Source organism: Balaenoptera acutorostrata, chromosome 4, assembly GCF_949987535.1.
Source record: "Balaenoptera acutorostrata chromosome 4, mBalAcu1.1, whole genome shotgun sequence".
Lineage (NCBI taxonomy): Eukaryota > Metazoa > Chordata > Mammalia > Artiodactyla > Balaenopteridae > Balaenoptera > Balaenoptera acutorostrata.
The window spans coordinates 64,418,504-64,439,642 of NC_080067.1; the positions used below are offsets into that span (position 1 = coordinate 64,418,504).

Here is a 21,139-nt window from a genome sequence, read left to right on the forward strand (position 1 = left end):
ATCCTTTGTCAGTTGCTTCGTTTGCAAATATTTTCTCCCATTCAGAGGGTTGTCTTTTTGTCTTGTTTATGGTTTCCTTTGCTGTACAAAAGCTTTTAAGTTTCATTAGGTCCCATTTACTTATTTTTGTTCTCATTTCCATTTGTCTAGGAGGTGGGTCACAAAGGATCTTGCTGTGATTTATGTCATAGAGTGTTCAGCCTACGTTTTCCTCTAAGAGTTTTATAGTGTCTGGCTTTACATTTAGGTCTTGAATCCATTTTGAGTTTATTTCTGTGTATGGTGTTAGGAAGTGTTCTAATTTCATACTTTTACCTGTAGCTGTCCAGTTTTCCCAGCACCACTTATTGAAAAGGCTGTCTTTTCTCCATTGTATATTCTTGCCTCTTTTATCAAAGAAAAGGTGACCATATGTGCCTGGTTTTATCTCTGGGCTTTCTATCCTGTTCCATTGATCTATATTTCTGTTTTTGTGCCAGTACCATACTGTCTTGATTACTGTAGCTTTGTAGTATAGTCTGAAGTCAGGGAGCCTGATTCCTCCAGCTCCGTTTTTCTTTCTCAAGATTGCTTTGGCTATTCAGGGTCTTTTGTGCAATTTTTTTGTTCTAGTTCTGTGAAAAATGCCATTGGTAGTTTGATAGGGGCTGCATTGAATCTGTAGATTGCTCTGGGTAGTATAGTCATTTTCACAATGTTGATTCTTCCAATCCAAGAACATGGTACATCTCTCCATCTGTTTGATCATCTCTAATTTCTTCCATCAGTGTCTTACAGTTTTCTGCATACAGGACTTTTGTCTCCTTAGGTAGGTTTATTCCTAGGTATTTTATTCTTTTTGTTGCAGTGGTAAATGGGAGTGTTTCCTTAATTTCTCTTTCATATTTTTCATCATTAGTGTATAGGAATGCAAGAGATTTCTGTGCATTAATTTTGTATGCTGGTACTCTACCAAATTCATTGATTAGCTCTAGTAGTTTTCTGGTAGCATCTTTAGGATTCTCTATGTATAGTATCATTTCATCTTCAAACACTGACAGCTTTACTTCTTCTTTTCTGATTTGGATTCCTTTTATTTCTTTTTCTTCTCTGATTGCTGTGGCTAAAACTTCCAAAACTATGTTGAATAACGGTGGTGAGCGTGGGCAACCTTGTCTTGTTCCTGATCTTAGAGGAAATGGTTTCAGTTTTTCACCATTGAGAATGATGTTGGCTGTGGGTTTGTCATATATGGCCTTTATTATGTTGAGGTAGGTTTCCTCTATGCCTACTTTCTGGAGAGTTTTTATCATAAATGGGTGTTGAATTTTGTGGAAAGCTTTTTCTGCATCTATTGAGATTATCATAATGGTTTTTATCCTTCAATTTGTTAATATGGGGTATCATATTGATTGATTTGCGAATATTGAAGAATCCTTGCATTCCTGGGGTAAACCCCACTTGATCATGGTGTATGATCCTTTTAATGTGCTGTTGGATTCTGTTTGCTAGTATTTTGTTGAGGATTTTTGCTTCTATGTTCATCAGAGATATTGGCCTGTAGTTTTCTTTTGTTGTGATATCTTTGTCTGCTTTTGGTATCAGGGTGATGGTGGCCTCATAGAATGAATTTGGGAGTGTTCCTCCTTCTGCTATATTTTGGGAGAGTTTGAGGAGGATAGGTGTTAGCTCTTCTCTAAATGTTTGATAGAATTCACCTGTGAAGCCATCTGGTCCTGGGCTTTTGTTTTTTGGAAGAGTTTTAATCACAGTTTCAATTTCAGTGCTTGTGATTGGTCTGTTTATATTTTCTAGTTCTTCCTGGTTCAGCCTCAGAAGGTTGTGCTATTCTAAGAATGTGTCCATTTGTTCCAGGTTGTCCATTTTATTGGCATATAGTTGCTTGTAGTAATCTCTCATGATCCTTTGTATTTCTGCAGTGTCAGTTGTTACTTCCCCTTTTTCATTTCTAATTCTATTGATTTCACTCTTCTCCCTTTTTTTCTTGATGAGTCTGCCTAATGGTTTATCAATTTTGTTTATCTTCTCAAAGAACTAGCTTTTAGTTTTATTGATCTTCGCTATCATTTCCTTTATTTCTTTTTCATTTATTTCTGATCTGGTCTTTATGATTTCTTTCCTTCTGCTAACTTTGGGTATTTTTGTTCTTCTTTCTCTAATTGCTTTAGGTGTAAGGTTAGATTGTTTATTCAGGATGTTTCTTGTTTCTTGAGGTAGGATTGTGTTGCTATAAATTTCCCTCTTAGAACTGCTTTTGCTGCATCCCATAGGTTTTGGGTCATTGTGTTTTCATTGTGATTTGTTTCTAGGTATTTTTTGATTTCCTGTTTGATTTCTTCAGTGATCTCTTGGTTATTTAGTAGTGTATTGTTTAGCCTCCATGTGTTTGTATTTTTTACAAATTTTTTTCCTGTAATTGATATCTAGACTCATAGTATTGTGGTCAGAAAAGATACTTGATTCAATTTCAATTTTCTTAAATTTACCCATGCTTGATTTGTGACCCAAGATATGGTCTATCCAGGAGAATGTTCCATGAGCACTTGAGAAGAAAGTGTATTCTGTTGTTTTTGGATGGAATGCCCGATAAATATCAATTAAGTCCATCTTGTTTAATGTGTCATTTAAAGCTTGTGTTTCCTTATTTATTTTCTTTTGGGTGATCTGTCCATTGGTGAAAGTGAGGTGTTAAAGTCCCCTACTGTTTTTATGTTACTGTCGATTTCCCCTTTTATGGCTGTTAGCATTTGCCTTATGTATTAGGTACTCCTATGTTGGGTGCATAAATATTTACAATTGTTATATCCTCTTCTTGGATTGATCCCTTAATCATTATGTAGTGTCCTTCTTTGTCTCTTGTAATAATCTTTATTTTAAAGTCTATTTTGTCTGATATGAGAATTGCTACTCCAGCTTTCTTTTGATTTCCATTTGCATGGAATAACTTTTTCCTTCCCCTCACTTTCACTCTGTATGTGTCCCTAGGTCTGAAGTGGGTCTCTTGTAGACAGCATATGTACAAGTCTTGTTTCTGTATCCATTCAGTCATTCTGTGTCTTTTGGTTGGAGCATTTAATCCATTTACCTTTAAGGTAATTATCGATATGTATGTTCCTGTTACCATTTTCTTAATTGTTTGGGGTTTGTTTTTGTAGATCTTTTCCTTCTCTTGTGTTTCCTGCCTAGAGAAGTTCCTGTAGCATTTGTTGTAAAGCTGGTTTGGTGGTGCTTAATTCTGTTAACCTTTGCTTATCTGTAAAGGTTTTAATTTCTCCATTGAATCTGAATGAGATCCTTGCTGGGGAGAGTATCTTGGTTGTAGGTTTTTCCCTTTCATTACTTTAAATATGTCCTCCCACTCCCTTCTGGCTTGCAGAGTTTCTGCTGAAAGATCAGCTGTTAACCTTATGGGGATTCCCATGTATGTTATTTGTTGCTTTTCCCTTGCTGCTTTTAATAATTTTTCTTTGTATTTAATTTTTGATAGTTTGATTAACATGTGTTTTGGCATGTTTCTCTTTGGGTTTATCCTGTATGGTACTCTCTGTGCCTCCTGGACTTGATTGACTATTTTCTTTCCCATGTTAGGGAAGTTTTCAACTATAATCTCTTCAAATATTTTCTCAGACCCTTTCTTTTCCTCTTCTTCTTGTGGGACCCCTATAATTCGAATGTGGTGCATTTAATGGTGTCCCAGAGGTCTCTGAGACTGTCCTCAATTCTTTTCACTCTTTTTTCTTTATTCTGCTCCCTGGCATTTATTTCCACCATTTTATCTTCCAGGTCACTTATCCATTCTTCTGCCTCAGTTATTCTGCTATTGTTTCCTTCTAGAGTATTTTTCATTTCAGTAATTGTGTTGTTTGTCACTGTTTGTTTGCTCTTTATTTCTTCTAGATCCTTGTTAAATGTTTCTTGTATTTTCTCCATTCTGTTTCCGAGATTTTGGATAATCTTTACTATCATTACTCTGAATTCTTTTTCAGGTAGGTTGCCTATTTCATCTTCATTTATTTGGTCTTATAGGTTTTTACCTTGCTCCTTTGTCTTTCCAGAACAGGAAAGCCAGTGTCTCTCCTTGCAAGGCATGCAGAAATATGAGAAACCTTTGGAGATATTGTCTCCTAAGATTTTGATTCTTAAATCTGCTGGTTACTTTTTTCCTTCTATTCCAGTAAATTTATATTTTTAAACTATTTTTAAAATTATTTAATAATAATACTAATAATGTTACTATATGCACAGCAACATGGAGAGTGACTTGTTTGCCTGCTACAACTTCATGAAAATAAGCCTTCCAATCATGGTGAAAAGAAATCTTCAACATACCAGGTTCCTACTCCTAAAGAAATTTGATGGTAAATTATATTAAGTATCAGAAGTTACAGCTTTGCTTATTTTTAAGTATTACTATTGTTTCATCAGAAAATATTTACTCATCCTTTATGTGATTTTAAAAGACAAGTCTTGTTGGCCTTCTAGCTTAAGATGGTAGACTGTGCACAAGCATCTCTCTCCTCCTTCCTAAAATGGAAAAGATTAAAAGAAAGAAAAAACAAAAAACCCACCACAGCTCTGGGAAAAGAAAGATAATTTTTTCACGAATTCATGAAAAATGGAAAACAAATGGGATATGATTGACAGGATGAAAAAAAATGGAGATTCAGAAGATTATGCAGAAATAAGAGCCATTTTTCAGCAAAGAAGTCTGGAGAAAATCCAAACTCAGTAATAAGAAATAAAAAGAGCAAGAGTGATCTCTGAGGCTACTGTCAAGGTAATTAATAAAAGGATTGCCTATAGAACATCTGGGCCACTCTCCTCAACCCCTCAAAGTACATAGAAATGTTGGCAGGAATTATTTATGCTCCAATGATACCCCTCAAAATTACCAGAGTTCCTAACATTGTATGTTGAAGCTGGAGAGAAAAGCAAAAAAGAGCATGAAGTAATTCCAGGCCTCCACAGTAGTGGAGGTTAATAAAAAAGAAAGGCAATGCCAGCCAGGAATGAAAGCTTTCATTGCCCAAAATAAACCCCTTATGCTCCTTACAGGACAGACTAGCCCAGGGCTTACAGTCAGCCCTCCCAGCTAGGGGAGAGACCTGTTAGAAAAAGCAATCTACCTAATTGCAGAAGAAACCCATACCAGCTAGCTATACCAATCATCATGATTATTAATTAAGCATTTGTTAATAAATATAACAGAGGGCCAAAGATTATCAGCATTTATGAAAAGCTAACAGAATGAATGAAAAGAACAAAATGACCAAAGACAGAACAGACCCTAGGAGAAACAAAGATAATGTATGGGATAGAAAAAAACCTTCAAAGTATTCTAATTAGTATCTTCTAAAACATGAAAGGATATTGCATCCAAAAATGCCCATAAAACAAGAATGGGCTGCTCTGAAAAGAAAGAACCAATGAAAGAATAAGAGTTCTCTCAAATAATCTCCACTTTTTAATTTAAAAGTAGTAAAGAATACTGGGCACAGTGGGTACATGCCTGTAGTGACAGCCACTCAGGAGGCTAAGGCAGGAGGATCTCTTGAGCCCACGAGCTCTGGGCTGTAGTGCGCTAGGCCAGTTGGGTGTCCACACTAAGTTGGGCCTCAACATGGTGACCTCCCAGGAGAGGGGGACCACCAGGTTGCCTAAGGAAGGGTGAACCGGCCCAGGTTGGAAACGAAGCAGGTCAAAAGACTGAATCAATGATATAGAGAGAGGAGAAAGACAGAGGGGAAGGGAATGGGGAGAAGACAGAAAGGATGGTAATGGGGAGAGAGAGAATATCTTTAAAAGTGGAATAAAAAGAATAAAAAATTAAAATCAGAGAAAAGTTAAGAAATCTGGAAGACTAAGCATCCACTAAAAATGAGCAACAGATGGGGAGAGTGGTGTGAGAAAAAAAGATTGAAAAACTAACAGAAAAATATTTTCCTGATATGAAGAAAGACTTGAATGAAATAATTGAAGGAGCTCACTCACCAAGGGTCAAACAAGAAAAATGAAAAAGGATTAAACACCCAGATGCACACATGAAAGTTCTGAAATCCCCCAAATAAAAACATTGTCCCAAAGCTTCCAGAAAGAAAACAAAAACCAGGTTCCCTATCTGGAACCAGACCTCTCATAAACAACACTTTAATCTGGAAGAATATGAAACTCTTTCAAACTTCGACTGTAATTCAAATATGGGGAAGAATAAATATGTATTAAACATACAAGGACTCGAAAATTTCAGAAAACATCAGTTCTTGAGAAAAAGTTTCAAAACATATTCCAGAGAAATGAAATGAGAATCCAAGGAAGTAGAATGACAAAAGATACATGAAAGAATACCAAGAAACAAGTAAAACACATAGCTAGGTTGAAATTATTGCTGGCAATTGGCTGTACAGTTTAATGTACAAGTTATAAGAAAGGAGTTCTTTTCAAAGTAGAGACATAATATTAAAAACAAATAACAACCCAAAACTATAATCTGTGATTTCAATAATAAATGAAAGATAGAGAAAGAAAATACAGCAGTAAAACATGCTAAAAGTCATAACTATTTTAGGAAGGAAAAAATAATAGTAACTAATCTTCAGTATTCAGAGAGATAGGAAGATTAGAATTTCTTTTGAATTTAAAAATAAAATAATTTAAATTAGAATATACATACTACAAACAAAGAGGAAAAAAGGGAAAAAATTCAGTAAAACCAATGAAAGAACAGACAAAGAGAATACCTACCATATGATCCAGCTATTCCACTTCTAGGTATCTACTCAAGAGAAAAGAAAACATATGTCCATACCAAGAACACATATGTTTATAGCAGCTTTATCTGTAATAGCCCCAAACTGGAAACAACTGAAATATTCATCAACAGGTAAATATATATATAAATTGGGGTAGACACATACAATGGAATAGTACCACTTAGAGATAAAAAGCCAAGGTCAGCAAACCATCCTACACCTGCTACTTGTTTTTGTACAGCCCACGAGCAAAGAATGGCTTTTACATTTCTTAATGTAAAATGGTTGATAAATCAAGAGAAAGTTTCTATTTCATGAGATATGAAAATTCTTTGAAATTCAAATTTCAGTGTCCACAAAGTGGAACACAGCCACACTCATTTATTTGCATATTGTCTAGGGCTGCTTACACTCCACAGTGGCAGAGTCAAGTTGTTGCAACAGAGACCGTATGGCCAGCAAAACCTATAATATTTACTATCTGGCCGTTACAGAGAATTGTGTGGGATACAGCTAGGTAATACTTCAGGGAATTGCTTTAGCCTTCAAAGTTGAAATCTAATTAGCTAAGCATCTTATCTCAAGAAGTTAGGAAAAGAACATCAAAATAAATCCACAAAAATAGAAGAAAGAAATAGTAAATGTGAGAGCAGCAATTAATAAAATAGAAAATGAATTTGCAATAGAAAAAAATCAGCAAGAGTTTATTCTTTTCAAAGAGTAATAAAATTCATTAACTACTGGCAGGGCTTATCCCACCCAGAAAAGAGAAGTCACAATAACCAATATCAGGAATGAAAAGCTACGAACACTGCAGCTATTAAACATATAATAAAATGATATTGTGAACAACTTTATGGAATAACTTTGAAAATTTAGATGAAATGGAAAATTTTTCCTAGGAAAAAATATATAACTTACTAAAACAGACTCAAGAAAAAAATACAAGATCTTCATTGTCCTATAACCAATAAATTGATTGAACCAACAGTTGAAAATCCTCCTCAGAAAACTCCAGATGTCCAATGGCTTTACTGGTGAGGTAGTTGAAAATTCAAGAAAGATATAATTCTGCTCTCTTACAAGCTTATCCAGAGTGTAGAAAAATAAGAAACACAAAGACCATTTTATAAAAGTAGATGTAACCTTAATAACCTGATAATTTGATGAGGGCAGGAGAGAAAAAGAGAATTATAAGCATAGATGCAAAAATTGTATAAAAATATTAGCAAACAAAATCTAGATACATACAAAATGTAATATGTAACAGACAGCTGTATTTATTACAGGAATGTAAGTTTGTTTTAACTTTGAAAAAACAATCAATATATTCAATTATATTAACAGACTGAAGAAGCTACATCATATCAGTGAGTGCAAAAAAAGCATATAATAGTCAACATTCACTCCTGATTAAACAAATTAAAACAACCTCTTAGCAAAGAATGAAAATAGATGGGAGCTCACTTAATATTATAAAGAGAATCTCAAAAAAACACTATAGTAAACTTGATACTTAAAACAATGAAAACTTTCCCCTTAAGATCAACCACCTGCAAGACAAGGGTACCTGCAATCGCCACTGCTATTCAGCTTTGAACTGGAGGTTAGATAACAAGGACAATACAGTAAGAACAAGAAAAGTTATAAAGATTGAAAAGGAAGACACAAAACTGTTATTTGCAAATGATGTCAGTGAAATACCTAGAAAGTAGAATCTACAGATCAATTGTTAGAATTAATAAAAATTTAAGCAAGGCTGCTGAATACTTAATATACAGAAATCCAACTGCATTTCTATATACCAGCAACAAACTGAAAATGAAATGTTTTAAAAGGAGATAACACTGACAGTAACATTAAAAAAAAATAGCGTGTATCCAGGAATAAATCTTATAAAAGATATGCGAAATCTCTAGGGGAAAATTGCTTCAATAAATGCAGCTGTCGGGTATCCATAAGGGAAAGCATGTTATTGGACCCTTACCACAAACCATACACAAAAATCAGTTCCAAGGGGATTAATGATCTTAAGGTAAAAGGATAAATCTAAAGAATGAGGAGTTAGCCTAAGGAAAGAGAGAGGGAAAAGCATAGATTTGTAGCTAAAATATGGCCTATGTATTATATTAAAAGTTTTTTCAAACAAATAAGAAAAAGATGGACATCCAAGGTGGTGGAAGGAGCAGTCAGTTCTTCTGACATTACTCTTAACGTTTTCAAAATTCGTGAGCAGGATTTTAAAACTCTAATTATTACCTTATATTTTGCCGTTCTTGATCAACACATCTTATTTGTGATGCAAGCATTTTTTTGTGAACCTTAATTTCTTCGGTCCGTTCTTCCATAGCAGTGTGTAATTGCTGTTTTCTTTCTTCCAGAGAAAGAACTTCTTTTGCCTTACTGTGAAGCATTTCTCGAATACGTTTAACCTCAAGTTTTAAAAGATTGTCTTCTATCATCAAATCCTATCAACATAACAAAATCATCAAATATTGAAATAATCATTTGCATATCCAAACCAAAATATGTTTCCTTTTTATTGCTACAAAAGTCAAACTTGAAAATATAACTTTTTCTAATTTGACCATTGACCAAGATATTAATTAGGGTTAAATTTAGATTGCTCTGAGTCATGACTGATTTTCCTTTATTTTTATTTTAAGGAAAGGGTTTATGGTTATTCCAAGTCTTTTATTATAATTCAATTTTAAATTCACGTTTACTAAAAAAACAAAAAGAAGAAATTATTCCTAAAATTGAAAGTTACAATGTCCAGCAAATATATGAAGCCCAATGGATGAGCATTTTTATATTCTAAACTAAATCTTACAAAATAATGTGTAAATACATTTTTATTTTAAAACAGTTCAGTCATGAGTAGAGTGCTGACACAAGATCACACTAACAGATCAACTTGCAGAATAGAAAGCCCAGAAAAAACACTCCAGAATATAAGATTTTACTAATTCAAAACAAAGCTTGTTAGCTGGAGAAAAGATTAGATCCCCATATCTCATATGTACCAAAAATAAATGCCAGATGAATGAAAGAACTTAATGTAAGAGATTAAACCAGTGCAGCCACTAGAAATAGTAAATATTTGTTTGATTTTTAGTGTGATGAAAAAGTTTCTAAGCATAAAAATTATACAGGGAAAAACACTTAAACATATAATGTTAAAAAAAAGTTTTTATGTCAAAAAAAACTGAATAGAAATTTAAAGACAATGGGACAAATATTTATGAGTTAATATTTATGAGTTAATGTTTTAACATACGAAGATCTTTTGCCAAGCATTTTAAAAATATAAACCACCTGGGGACTTCCCTGGTGGCGCAGTGGATAAGACTCCACGCTCCTAATGCAGGGGGCCCGGGTTCAATCCCTCGTCAGGGAACTAGATCCCACATGCGTGCCACAACTAAGAGTTCGCATGCCACAACTAAGGAGCCCACGAGCCACAACTAAGGAGCCTGCCTGCCACCACTAAGACCCAGCACAACCAAATAAATAAATAAACATATAAACCTCCTAATGGAAATATGGACAAGAAAATGAACTAGAAATCCAAAAGAAAAATTATGGAACATAACAATATAAAAAAAGTTTAAACATTTTAATTGAAACATAAATATTTTAAATTTTATGTTTAAACATAAAATGTTTTAAAATGTCACCAATTTCTAAAGTACAGACTAAAAACAATGAGATACCATGTTTGCCCATCAAATTAACAATAATTTTATGAATTATATTATCCAGCCCTGGTGGTGGTGAGTAAAATAGAATGCTTACACACTGCTGGTAGGAGTATTAATTGAACCCTCTAGAAGGCAACTTGGCTTGAAAATAGTTTCAAGACACCAAAAATATTCATTCTTTTTGAACCATAATTATACAGCTAGAAATTTATCCTAAGGAGCTACATGAACAACTGTACAACGAAATATGTGCACAGTACATGATAGCACCATTTAGAATAGCCAAACACTAGAAACAAATACATATCCAATAATAGGAGATGGTTAAATAAATTATGGTAACTTCACGCAATGGACTGTAGGAAGCCTTTAAAGATAATTAATGTTTAGGAGACATGTGCGATATACTTTTAAATTTTTGAATACAATATATAAAGCCAATTTTCTTTAAAAGACTGAAAGAACATAATATACTGTAACACTGTTTATCTTCTGTACAGTGATTATAGTGACTTATTTTCTTTATAATTTGGTATTTAAAATTTTTCTACAATTAGCATGAAAATATGTGGTTTTTAGTATTATATATACATATGATTTTATTGCACCTGTTTCAAAGCTTTGGCTTTATTAAGTTCTTTCTCTGATCTGTCATTGAAGAGGTTTAGTTCATTTATTTTGGTCATGAGGGACTGTTTTTCATCACGATTTTTACTATTTGACTTCTTGATAAAGTAAAGATCATTCTGTAAAGAGGAAAAAAAAGTACGTAAATACATATTTTAAATAACAATATTAAATACATACTACTAAACATGACTTACATTAAACTATATGCTCCATTAAATATTTATAATAATATAATATTATAAATCTCACCCTTCATGCTCTTATGTCTCTAATAGAATATACATGGATATTCACATAGAAGCATTTTCATTTTTATTATCTATTGATGTTTGGGTTCAGTTTGAGTTCAATAATTCTAGGAAATATTATGTATGATTACAGTTCAAACTGAATTATTAGGTGGTTGCCATTTATGGGGAGAAATGGGAGGGTGGAGTTCAAGCTTTGGTTAAATACATGGTTCACCTTCTGGAGTTCATTATTTGATTCAACCCAAGTCTCAGAAGGTAAAAACATTAACAGTCTGAGAAAGCATAGGGTCTTGGTTAACTACAAGCTCTGGAATCAGACAGCCTTAATTATATATTAGCCATCCAACCCCAGTGGGCAGCATACTCTTCCTCAGTTTCCTCATTTCCAAAATGGAGATGATAACAATACCTACCTACCTGGGTTGTTGTGAGGGTTAAAGAATTTACTGTCAAAGGATATGTGCAACAATGTTTGACACATGGAAATGTCTATTATTATTATTATTATTACATATATAATCACATACTGCTGGAGAGAAAAATGCTAGATAAGATCTAATTCCACTGAATGAATAAATGGGTCATACATACTCAGAGATTAGTTTTCTAGCTTTATACCAGTTTGTATCCTCCCTCCCACTCAGAACCAGAACAAGCTTTGTTCCCTTTGTCCCCCCTTAGTCCCTCTTAGGGGACATAAAGCAAAAAGTTTCTATTGCCAAGATCTGTCTCCCTTCTCTCTCTCTCTTCCTCTGTCCCTTCCTTCCTCCCTCCCCTGCCCTTCTCACTGCCTGTATTTCTCTGAACTATCAGGACTTAAGACTGAAGCAAGACATTAAGAATTTTTTTTCACATAAAGATGTGATTTCATAAAATTAACTTTTAGAATGAAATTTTTAATTTAAGGCAGTTTTCAACCAGAAGAAATTTGTCTCTACTATTCAAAATAAGAGATGGAGTGGCATGGGAAAGAGAATGCAGAATGACTTTACAATCTAATGCTACTATTGAGAAGAGAAAACCTTCATTAGAAGGTTAACTAGCTTTAATATCTTTAAAAATTCACTTGCATTTCTATTAATTTATTTAGCTCTCTGTCAAAACCAGCTGGGATAGGCATAAGTACTAGCCTACTGCATAATGGACAGAGCCCCAGGGTAGCTAAAAGGGGGAACACTAGAACCATCCTCACACAGGAAAACAGACACAATTCAGGCTAGGGTCAAAAAACATGTCCAGATACAAATGTCACCCTCCTATTATTCTGTAGCACTAATATTCTCATATTCTATGTAATTAAAACAATACCATTTATTGAGTACCTACTAAAAGCACTGTGTTAAGACATACATTGCTTCTAATTCTCCCAAATGCCCTAAAATAATATTATATATTGTTTTCCATTTTAAAATTAGTAAACTAAGACTCAGAAAAGTTAAAATAGCAGTTAGTGGTGTAACCTTGACATTCAAAACCGGTTCTGCTCTTTTCCACTAAACCAAGGAAACAGTCTTTTAAAAATTTAATCAGGCTACAAACCACTCCAAACCAATATTTTGTCATGTTAATTTTTTTTCCCCTAATTTAAAAAAGTAAGTAGCTCCCTTTCACCTTTGTAGCCCTTAAGGAATTCAGGGCAATTCTTCTTAAAACCACTAGAGGACACTCATCACTAGCCTTTCCAGCTGTTTAACATTTAAAACCTTTGGAGTTCTCCCCTTATTCAGGTCCATGTTTTCACTCCTTCACTCTTACTTCCCAGTTAAACTTTAACATAGGTTTTATATTACATAGGTTCCCCTAACACAGGTTTTATATTACCATAAACATTAAAGTACCTAAAGATGAAGAACATTTTTACCATATTAACAAAATTGAGTCATCTGAAATATGTAACTAAGTAAATATTTGAATAACAATAGATGACCCATAAAAGAGCAGCTTCTTTTAGATGCCACTTCAGAGGTAAAAAGCAATCAAGTTATTATGGCAGATACATAATAGAAAACTGGAATTTATCAATTTTTTAAATCATGTACTATTTAAGACTATTTTTAAGTCACATGGACCACGGATCAAATCCTAGCTGTAATCATGGTTAAGTTACTTAATCTGTAAAACAAGTATTAATATCTTCATCACAAGACATTTATAAGGATTAAATGAAATAAAATACTAAAGGCATATACTTAGCATACAGTAAATGCATAATCAATGGTAATGTTACATTCTCATAGTTGGTATAGAAATATAAGCATTAGCTCATACATTTGTTATATATATGGGTAGCTTGGCGATTATCCTACCCAAAGTCAAGTCTTAGGAACATGTTGACTTAAAACAAAATGATGACTAGGATATTTGAAGCATAAAAAGTATTTTAGCTAAGTTACATGAAGCTTCTTGATCTGTGTTTCCAAAAGGTTAAATGTAGATTTTTTCTCTTCCAATGTCTTTTGAAGTTCAACAGTTTTTGCTTCAAGGGTTTGTTTTTCTTCTGAGTTAATTTCTCCCTTTAACCGTGACATTCGGCGTTCCACTTGTTGAATGTAGAAATCCTGTTACAGGTTTTAAAGATAAGTTAGTAAGGAGAAACAGTTAAAACCATTTCTATAAATGCAAAAACACTGTAAATACTTTCTTATGAATTTGGCCTGATGTCACCATTTACTAAAGTCACTTTCACCCTTCAGTGATTTATAGGATGAAATCTTTCTTACTGTAAGGGGAGAAAGAGCAAACTATTCTTCAACAACCAGAGTACGTGATAGTAACACAGAACTAATCTTCTGAAAATATAATAAAGCAGCTAGGTGGTCATTTATCATACTCCCATGATGGAACATCAGTAAATCCACTGGATTTACATGGACATGGATTTTTTGAGGGTGCATTTTCTAAGGACTACAAAAAAAGAGTCACAAATTGTTAGCCATGAAAGTCTCAAATATGATGAACTTCTAAAGAATTATTTTGAAAATTATACTTTAGCATCTGTAATTTTGAGAAACTAAGAACATATTAGATGGGGAAATTAAGATGTAGAGAGGGAGGACATTAAGAAATTAACATGAGACAGAATATATAAATAGAACAAAAAAGGAAAGAATTTAAAAATATTTTTTCGTCCAGGGGTGGGGGTGGGGATGGGGATGCCGATGTTTGCACAACATACAGTCTTAGGGGTTTGGGGGGTTTTTTTGTTTGTCTGTTTGGTCACGCTGTGTGGCATGCAGGATCTTAGTGCCCTGACCAGGGATTGAACCTGGACCTCCTGCAGTGGAAGCATGGAGTCTTAACCGTTGGACTGACAGGGAATTCCCAACATACAGTTTTTCTAGGTTTCAGACATCCCATTCCTTGTTTTGTTTTACTCCAGGTCCAGTTGCTCCAGGTTCCTTTAAAGCATGGTCTCCCTCACTAGAGCTGTCGATCCTCTTCTCCATTTATTTCAGATCAAGAAAAAAATAGCTTTTAAGGCCCCCTCACCCTTCACTGACCTAACATGATAGCCCATCTTCAGCATCTGTCTATCCCCCCACCCCAAGAGTTCTTAGAAATCTTTCTTTTCTTAGGATACTGCAGTATCTTGACCATCACAATTATAACAAATCAATATGAAGACATTCATAAGAGTAACATCTACCTGACTGTACATAATTTCTTGCTGCTGTAAGGTTTCAAAGTCCAGTTTATGTAACTGATGGTTGAGGTGCTTTAGAGAAGAACGGGTTCCTTCAATTTCAGATACAACAGCTTTTTCTTTCATTGTCTCAGTCTGTAATTCCTGAACTTTCTTAAATAGCACATCCTTCACTATGTTCAACTGAACTTCTACTTCCTGATAATAAGAATAACAATGATTAATGAAATATAATACCTTGTAATGTTTTATTGCATGAATATTATAATTGGGGGGTCATAAATGAACCCTCATTTTAGCCCTTAAGAATATAAAGCCCTTCCCACAGTTTCAACAAATCCCCAACATTGCTTGTAGTCTACTCTAGTCTAGTAGACTAGATAGTAGTTTTCTATTCCTGTGTCATGACCTTGATCTGTCATCTTAATTCTATCCTATGTCACTTTAGCCTTAGAACTTGACCATTCCACTGGTTTCCTTAGAACATAAAATATACTGAAGACACACAGCTTCTAAGCTCATAAAGTTTACTAAAGTCTTGAGAGTGTTAAGGGAAGAAATCTCCCACCTTCTTTTTGGCACTATCCAGTGGTAAGCAGATAAATGTTTAACCATCAGCTTTCTAGTAGATGGGAGGTTACAGGGAAGAGGCTGATTTCTATGATTATTTTATTCCCACTATGGCCCATTTCAAGCTACTAACATGATTCCTCTAAATGCAGAGCTAGGAAGAGATATGCCATAGCAGACCATTATGCAGTATATCTACTAGACGGATATAACAGATGTTAATAGTCTTAAGTAACCTTAAAAGCATAGATAACAGTAAAATGCAGTAAAATAATTTGGAAGTGATATGTGCTGAGTACATATTACTTTTATTTTTAATATAATTTATTTAATTGTAAGTCTATATAATTTGATTTTTTATAGTAGCTATGTTTAGCAGCTGACGTAAAAAGTTCCAGAAAATTTAACTATCAGCTCTTGTGAGCTGGTGAGCGCTGGCCCCAACACACTACTGGCACTATCACTATCCCTTACTCACACCTTGCCTGCAGTTGACTTCCCTACATGTGCAGCCCTCTAGGAAATAGAAACCGGTACCCCATTCCCACTTCTCCTTTCTCAGGAGGCAGGTCCGTCTTGATCTCACAGTGTCACATCAATGTATTCTAGGTTTCAAACAGATCTCCCATGCCAAGATCTATTGAAAGCTCTCATTTTAAAATGTTGAAATAATTTCCCTCTGTGCTCTTATACCCAGATAAGCATATTTCCCTTTGGCATCCAATGAACCTCAATATGAAACAAAAGAAGTCTGACTGGCACATTTAAATTTTCACAAATCAAGAAATATAATCTGATATAACCTTATAAAATACATTATTTTTCATATAATAGACAATTTTCACTGGGTTTAAGACCTTCTGAGACTGCTTGGCAGAGTTTTAAAGTCAGTGCTTGGTGGTGAATAACACAGCAAAATATATAGAGTTGAGATTTTTTTCAAACAAACAAAAAACCCCAATAACTACAAAAACCAAGATTATGAACCCAGCCCTGCTACAGCACAATCAGTACACATGCTGCCAATCTTACTGTTTTCTAATTTAGCTAATTTCTTTAAAAATATCACTAGTTTTTAATTATGTCTTCAGAAGGTGTATTTCATATAAACTTCACAGTCTTTACAGACTTCTAATAAGTTCTAATACTATCCCGTTCCATGTACTACAGAAAATCATGCTCTTAGGGGGAAAAAAACCCACAACTTTTTTTTTTTAATAATGTTGTATGATTTGGACTCAAATACCACTCAAGTCAAGATTGTTGCATGACTTCACTACTCAGGAATTTTAAACATACAACAGCACACTGAGGAAGCTGGATTCTATCCAAATATAAATGAAACCATGCTTGATATAAGCCTCAGCAAATGGGGTATTTTACCACCACCTTCAGCAACCCCTCCTCTTCCCCCATCAAAAAAAAGAGTAAAAGCAGAAAGTAGTGCCTACAGTGACAGGTCACACAAATCATTTTGAAGTTTTCAAAGAGGGAACGGTGAACCAGCCTTTTCCAGTTCCTCAAAAATCGGCTTTAATTCTACCAGAATGCCAAAGAGGTTAAGGTAGAAGGGGTATGCCAGTGAAGTTAGTAAAAGTGTTAGCATTTAAAAGCCTGTTTACCAAGAAATGGTGCCAGACTGGACGAGGTTAAAGAGATAGCAGATGATGAAGAAATACATGCAATGAACGTAGACCACTGGGGGGAACTTGATCACAAACAAACAAAAAAGATGATAATCAGGTGGAAATAAGTTGTAAAACACGGGCATTTTTCAAGATGCATTTGCAATATAAGAACATATATACAGGGACTTCCCTGGTGGCGCAGTGGTTAAGAATCCACCTGCCAGTGCAGGGACACATGGGTTTGATCCCTGGTCCGGGAAGATCCCACATGCTGCAGAGCAACTAAGCCTGTGCGCCACAACTACTGAGCCTGTGCTCTAGAGCCCGTGAGCCACAACTACTGAAGCCCGTGTGCCTAGAGCCCGTGCTCCACAGCAAGAGAAGCCACTGCAATGAGAAACCCGAGCACCGCAACGAAGAGTAGCCCCTGCTCGCAGCAACTAGAGAAAGCCCGCATGCAGCAACAAAGACCCAATGCAGCCAAAAAAAAAAAAAAAAAAACATGTATACGAATGGCAAACAGGGACAGGGACACAGTAGGCATTGAGAAGACATGGAATTTAAGATAGAAGGGCTATATCTTTAAAAGAAGACAAAGTTAAATGCTGAAAGTGAAGCAAATGGAGAATTAGGAGCTGAAGATAAAAAGAGGTCCAACAACTCAACAATCTAATTACAAATGCAATCACCCCAGAAATCAGAGCCTCTTAGAAGACCTCCTTCCTCTGATCTCAAGAGTCTAACTTATTCACTATTGCTAAATTTGCTGTGACTTTTTTTTTTTTTTTTTTTTTTTTGGCTGCGTTGGGTCTTCTTTGTAGCGCAGGCTTCTCATTGCAGTGGCTTCTCTTGCTGCAGAGCACCGGCTCTAGGCACGCAAGCTTCAGTAGTTGTGGCTCACGGGCTCTAGAGCGCAGGCTCAGTAGTTGTGGCACACGGGCTTAGCTGCTCCACGGCACGTGGGATTTTCCCGGACCAGGGCTCGAACCCGTGTCCCCTGAATTGGTAGGCGGATTCTTAACCGCTGTGCCACCAGGGAAGCCCTGATGTGATTTTTTTTAAAAAACCAAAACTAAACTTACTTTCGCACCTCTTTCTTCTTCCCTTAGCATGTCTTCCAAGTTGGTAGCTTTCTCCTCTACAGATGTAGTTTTCTCAGTTATCTGCTTTAATTTTTTTCTTACAATCTGATTATGATTTTTAATTTTGTGTAACCTATAGAGAATTTATAAGGAAAAAATAGAAAACATGTCTAAAAGATATTTAATGCAAACAAATAAGGAACAGTTTATCCTAAGATTTCTTCATATAACTTGAAAGTTTCTTTTGCCATAAATCTTTTTATTACCAATGTGTATTTAATAAACCATAAAAATATTGCTCCTAAGCCTTTGTACTGAAAAACCCAGGAAAATTTTTTTAAGTTTAATAATTTAGTAGTTATAATTTTACAGTTATTTAACCAAAAAATCAAATATTCAATAATTTTTCTAGAAATAGTCAAAAACTATAAACATATTTAAATACCTTTTTTCTTACCTTGTTGTTTCTTCATTAATGTCCTTCTTTATTTTGGAAATATTTTTCCTCAGAGCTTCTAAATCACTGGAACTTCTATTCACAGTGGCTTTTAAAGAATCCAGCTATTTATTAGTTAACAGAGAGAAATTATATATTTACTCTATATCTTATAAATTAATATCATTTCTGAGAAGTTCTACTATGAACACATTAATTTCTAACCTACATCACAACCACAAACATAATAACCATGTTGCTGTAATACATACTTAACAATTTTTCTTTCTGATCTGATATTAAATTTTAAATAACTTGCAAATCCTGGCATATTATAGAGACCTACATATATGAGTTAAAAGTGCATAGAACAAAAGCTTCACAACATTGTATTTGGCAATGATTTCTTCGATATGACACCAGAGGCACAGGCAACAAAAGAAAAAGCAGACAAATTGGACTTCGTTAAATTAAAAACTTTTGTACAACAAAAACAATAACAACAGAGCAAAACGGCAACCCAAAGAATGGGAGAAAATATTTGCAAATTATATACCTGATAAGGGATTAATATCCAGAATATATAGAGAACTTCTAAAACTCAACAACAACAACAAAAAAAAAACAGCCTGACTCAAAAATGGGCAAAGACCTTGAATAGATATTTCTCTAAAGAAGAGATGCAAAAGGCAAATAAGCACATGAAAAGACATTCAACATCATTAATCATTAGGGAAATGCAAATCAAAACTACAGTGAAATACTACCTCACACCAATTAATATAGCTACTATCAAAAAACCCCAAAATAACAAGTATGGACAAGGATGTGGAGAAATTGGAACCCTTGTGCACTGTTAGTGGGAATGTAAAATGGTACAGCCACTGTGGAAAACAGTATGGCAGTTCCTCAAGTAATTAAAAATATAATTACCATATGATCAGCAATTCTGAAATAATTGTTCACCCATGTTCACAGCAGCATTATTCATAATAGCTAAAACATGGAAGCAACCCAAGGCCATTGACAGATGAATGGATAAGCAAAATGTGGTATATACACACAATAGAATACTATTCAGCCTTAAAAAGGAACAAAATTTTGACATATACTATAACAGGGATGACCCTTGAGGACATTATGCTAAGTAAAATAAGTGAAATAGGCCAGTCACAAAAAGACAAATACTTTATGATTCCATTTATATGAGGCACTTAGAGCAGTCAAAATCACAGAGACAGAATGTAGAATGGTGGTTTCCAGGGGCTGGGAGGAAGGGGAAATGGGAAATTATTGTTTAATGGGTACAGAGTTTCAGCTTTACAAGAAAAGAGTTATGAAGATGGGTGATGGTGATGGTTGTAAAACATTAGGAAGGTATTTAATACCACTGTATACCTGAAAACAGTTAAGATGGTAAATGTGTGTAATATGTATTTCACCACAATAAAAAAATTTTGAGGAAAAAAAAAAGAAGTACTCTTATATGCTACAGCTTGTATGAACCTTGAAAGCATTATGTAAGTAAAAGAATCATGACACAAAATGCACCATATTGTATGATGTCCAAAATAGGCAAATCATAGAGACAGAAAGTAGATCAGGAGTTGCCAGGGCCTGGTAGGAGGGGAGAAAGGAAAGTGATTGCTAATGGGTATGGGATTTCTTTTTGTAAGACAAAAATATTCTAAAATTAGATAGTGGTAATGGTTTCACAACTCTGTGAAATACTAAAAACCATTGAATTGTACACTTCAAAAGGGTGTATTTGATATGTGAATTTTATTTCAATAAGCAAATGATGAATGAATACCTGCATTCTTTTCTGCAATTGGTTTAAACTTTAAAAATTTTGAAAATGAGCTATTAGCAGTGACATTTAATTTATGCAAGAAATTCACTTATTTTACTTTTTCAAGATCTTAATTATTCTCTTCAGACAGAAAAAAAATCTTTCCTTCTTTATCAAGAATATAAAGTATAACAACTTATAGAATAAAATGCTCTGCAATATTCCAATTTCCCACCCAAATAGCAGTAACTTCAGATAACATGGCCTCAAGGCACAAATCTCATAAAGATCCCTTTATTGCTAACTAAGGGGATTGCTAACTCTCCCTATGGAATAATCTAGTTGGCATGTATGCTCAAAAAAAGAAAAGAACAAAGCAGGAGAATTTTATTCTCTCTTAGTCTGTTTAAAGACATTATACCACTACATTGTCCCACTACCACACTGAAATATTTTCCCTTAACAAGGTAAGAAACTGAACTTCAGCAGGTAGTTCCACCTAGAATTTGAGAGTTAAAACCACCATACACATGTAGCACTGGAAGGACACTTCAAGTTATCACCGATGTCAATAATTCATCTTCACATTTGCTCATTTGTCGGTTATCTTATAATTATGATTTCCAGCCTAGACCCTTCAGGAGCCTTTTGCCT

At 34.4% G+C, this 21,139-nt stretch overlaps 1 protein-coding gene across 1 annotated transcript in view; it reads right to left on the bottom strand.

Moving 5' to 3' along the window:
* Positions 1-21,139, bottom strand: part of CCDC39 (coiled-coil domain containing 39) — a 46,980-nt gene that overhangs the window by 11,098 nt on the left and 14,743 nt on the right. Inside the window, exons 8-13 of the mRNA XM_007195370.2 lie at positions 18,715-18,818; positions 18,258-18,390; positions 14,981-15,175; positions 13,728-13,892; positions 11,062-11,199; positions 9,009-9,217 (exon numbers count right to left, since the gene is read on the bottom strand). Of these exons, the coding sequence (XP_007195432.1) occupies positions 9,009-9,217; positions 11,062-11,199; positions 13,728-13,892; positions 14,981-15,175; positions 18,258-18,390; positions 18,715-18,818 (944 nt within the window). The remainder of the gene's footprint in view (positions 1-9,008; positions 9,218-11,061; positions 11,200-13,727; positions 13,893-14,980; positions 15,176-18,257; positions 18,391-18,714; positions 18,819-21,139) is intronic.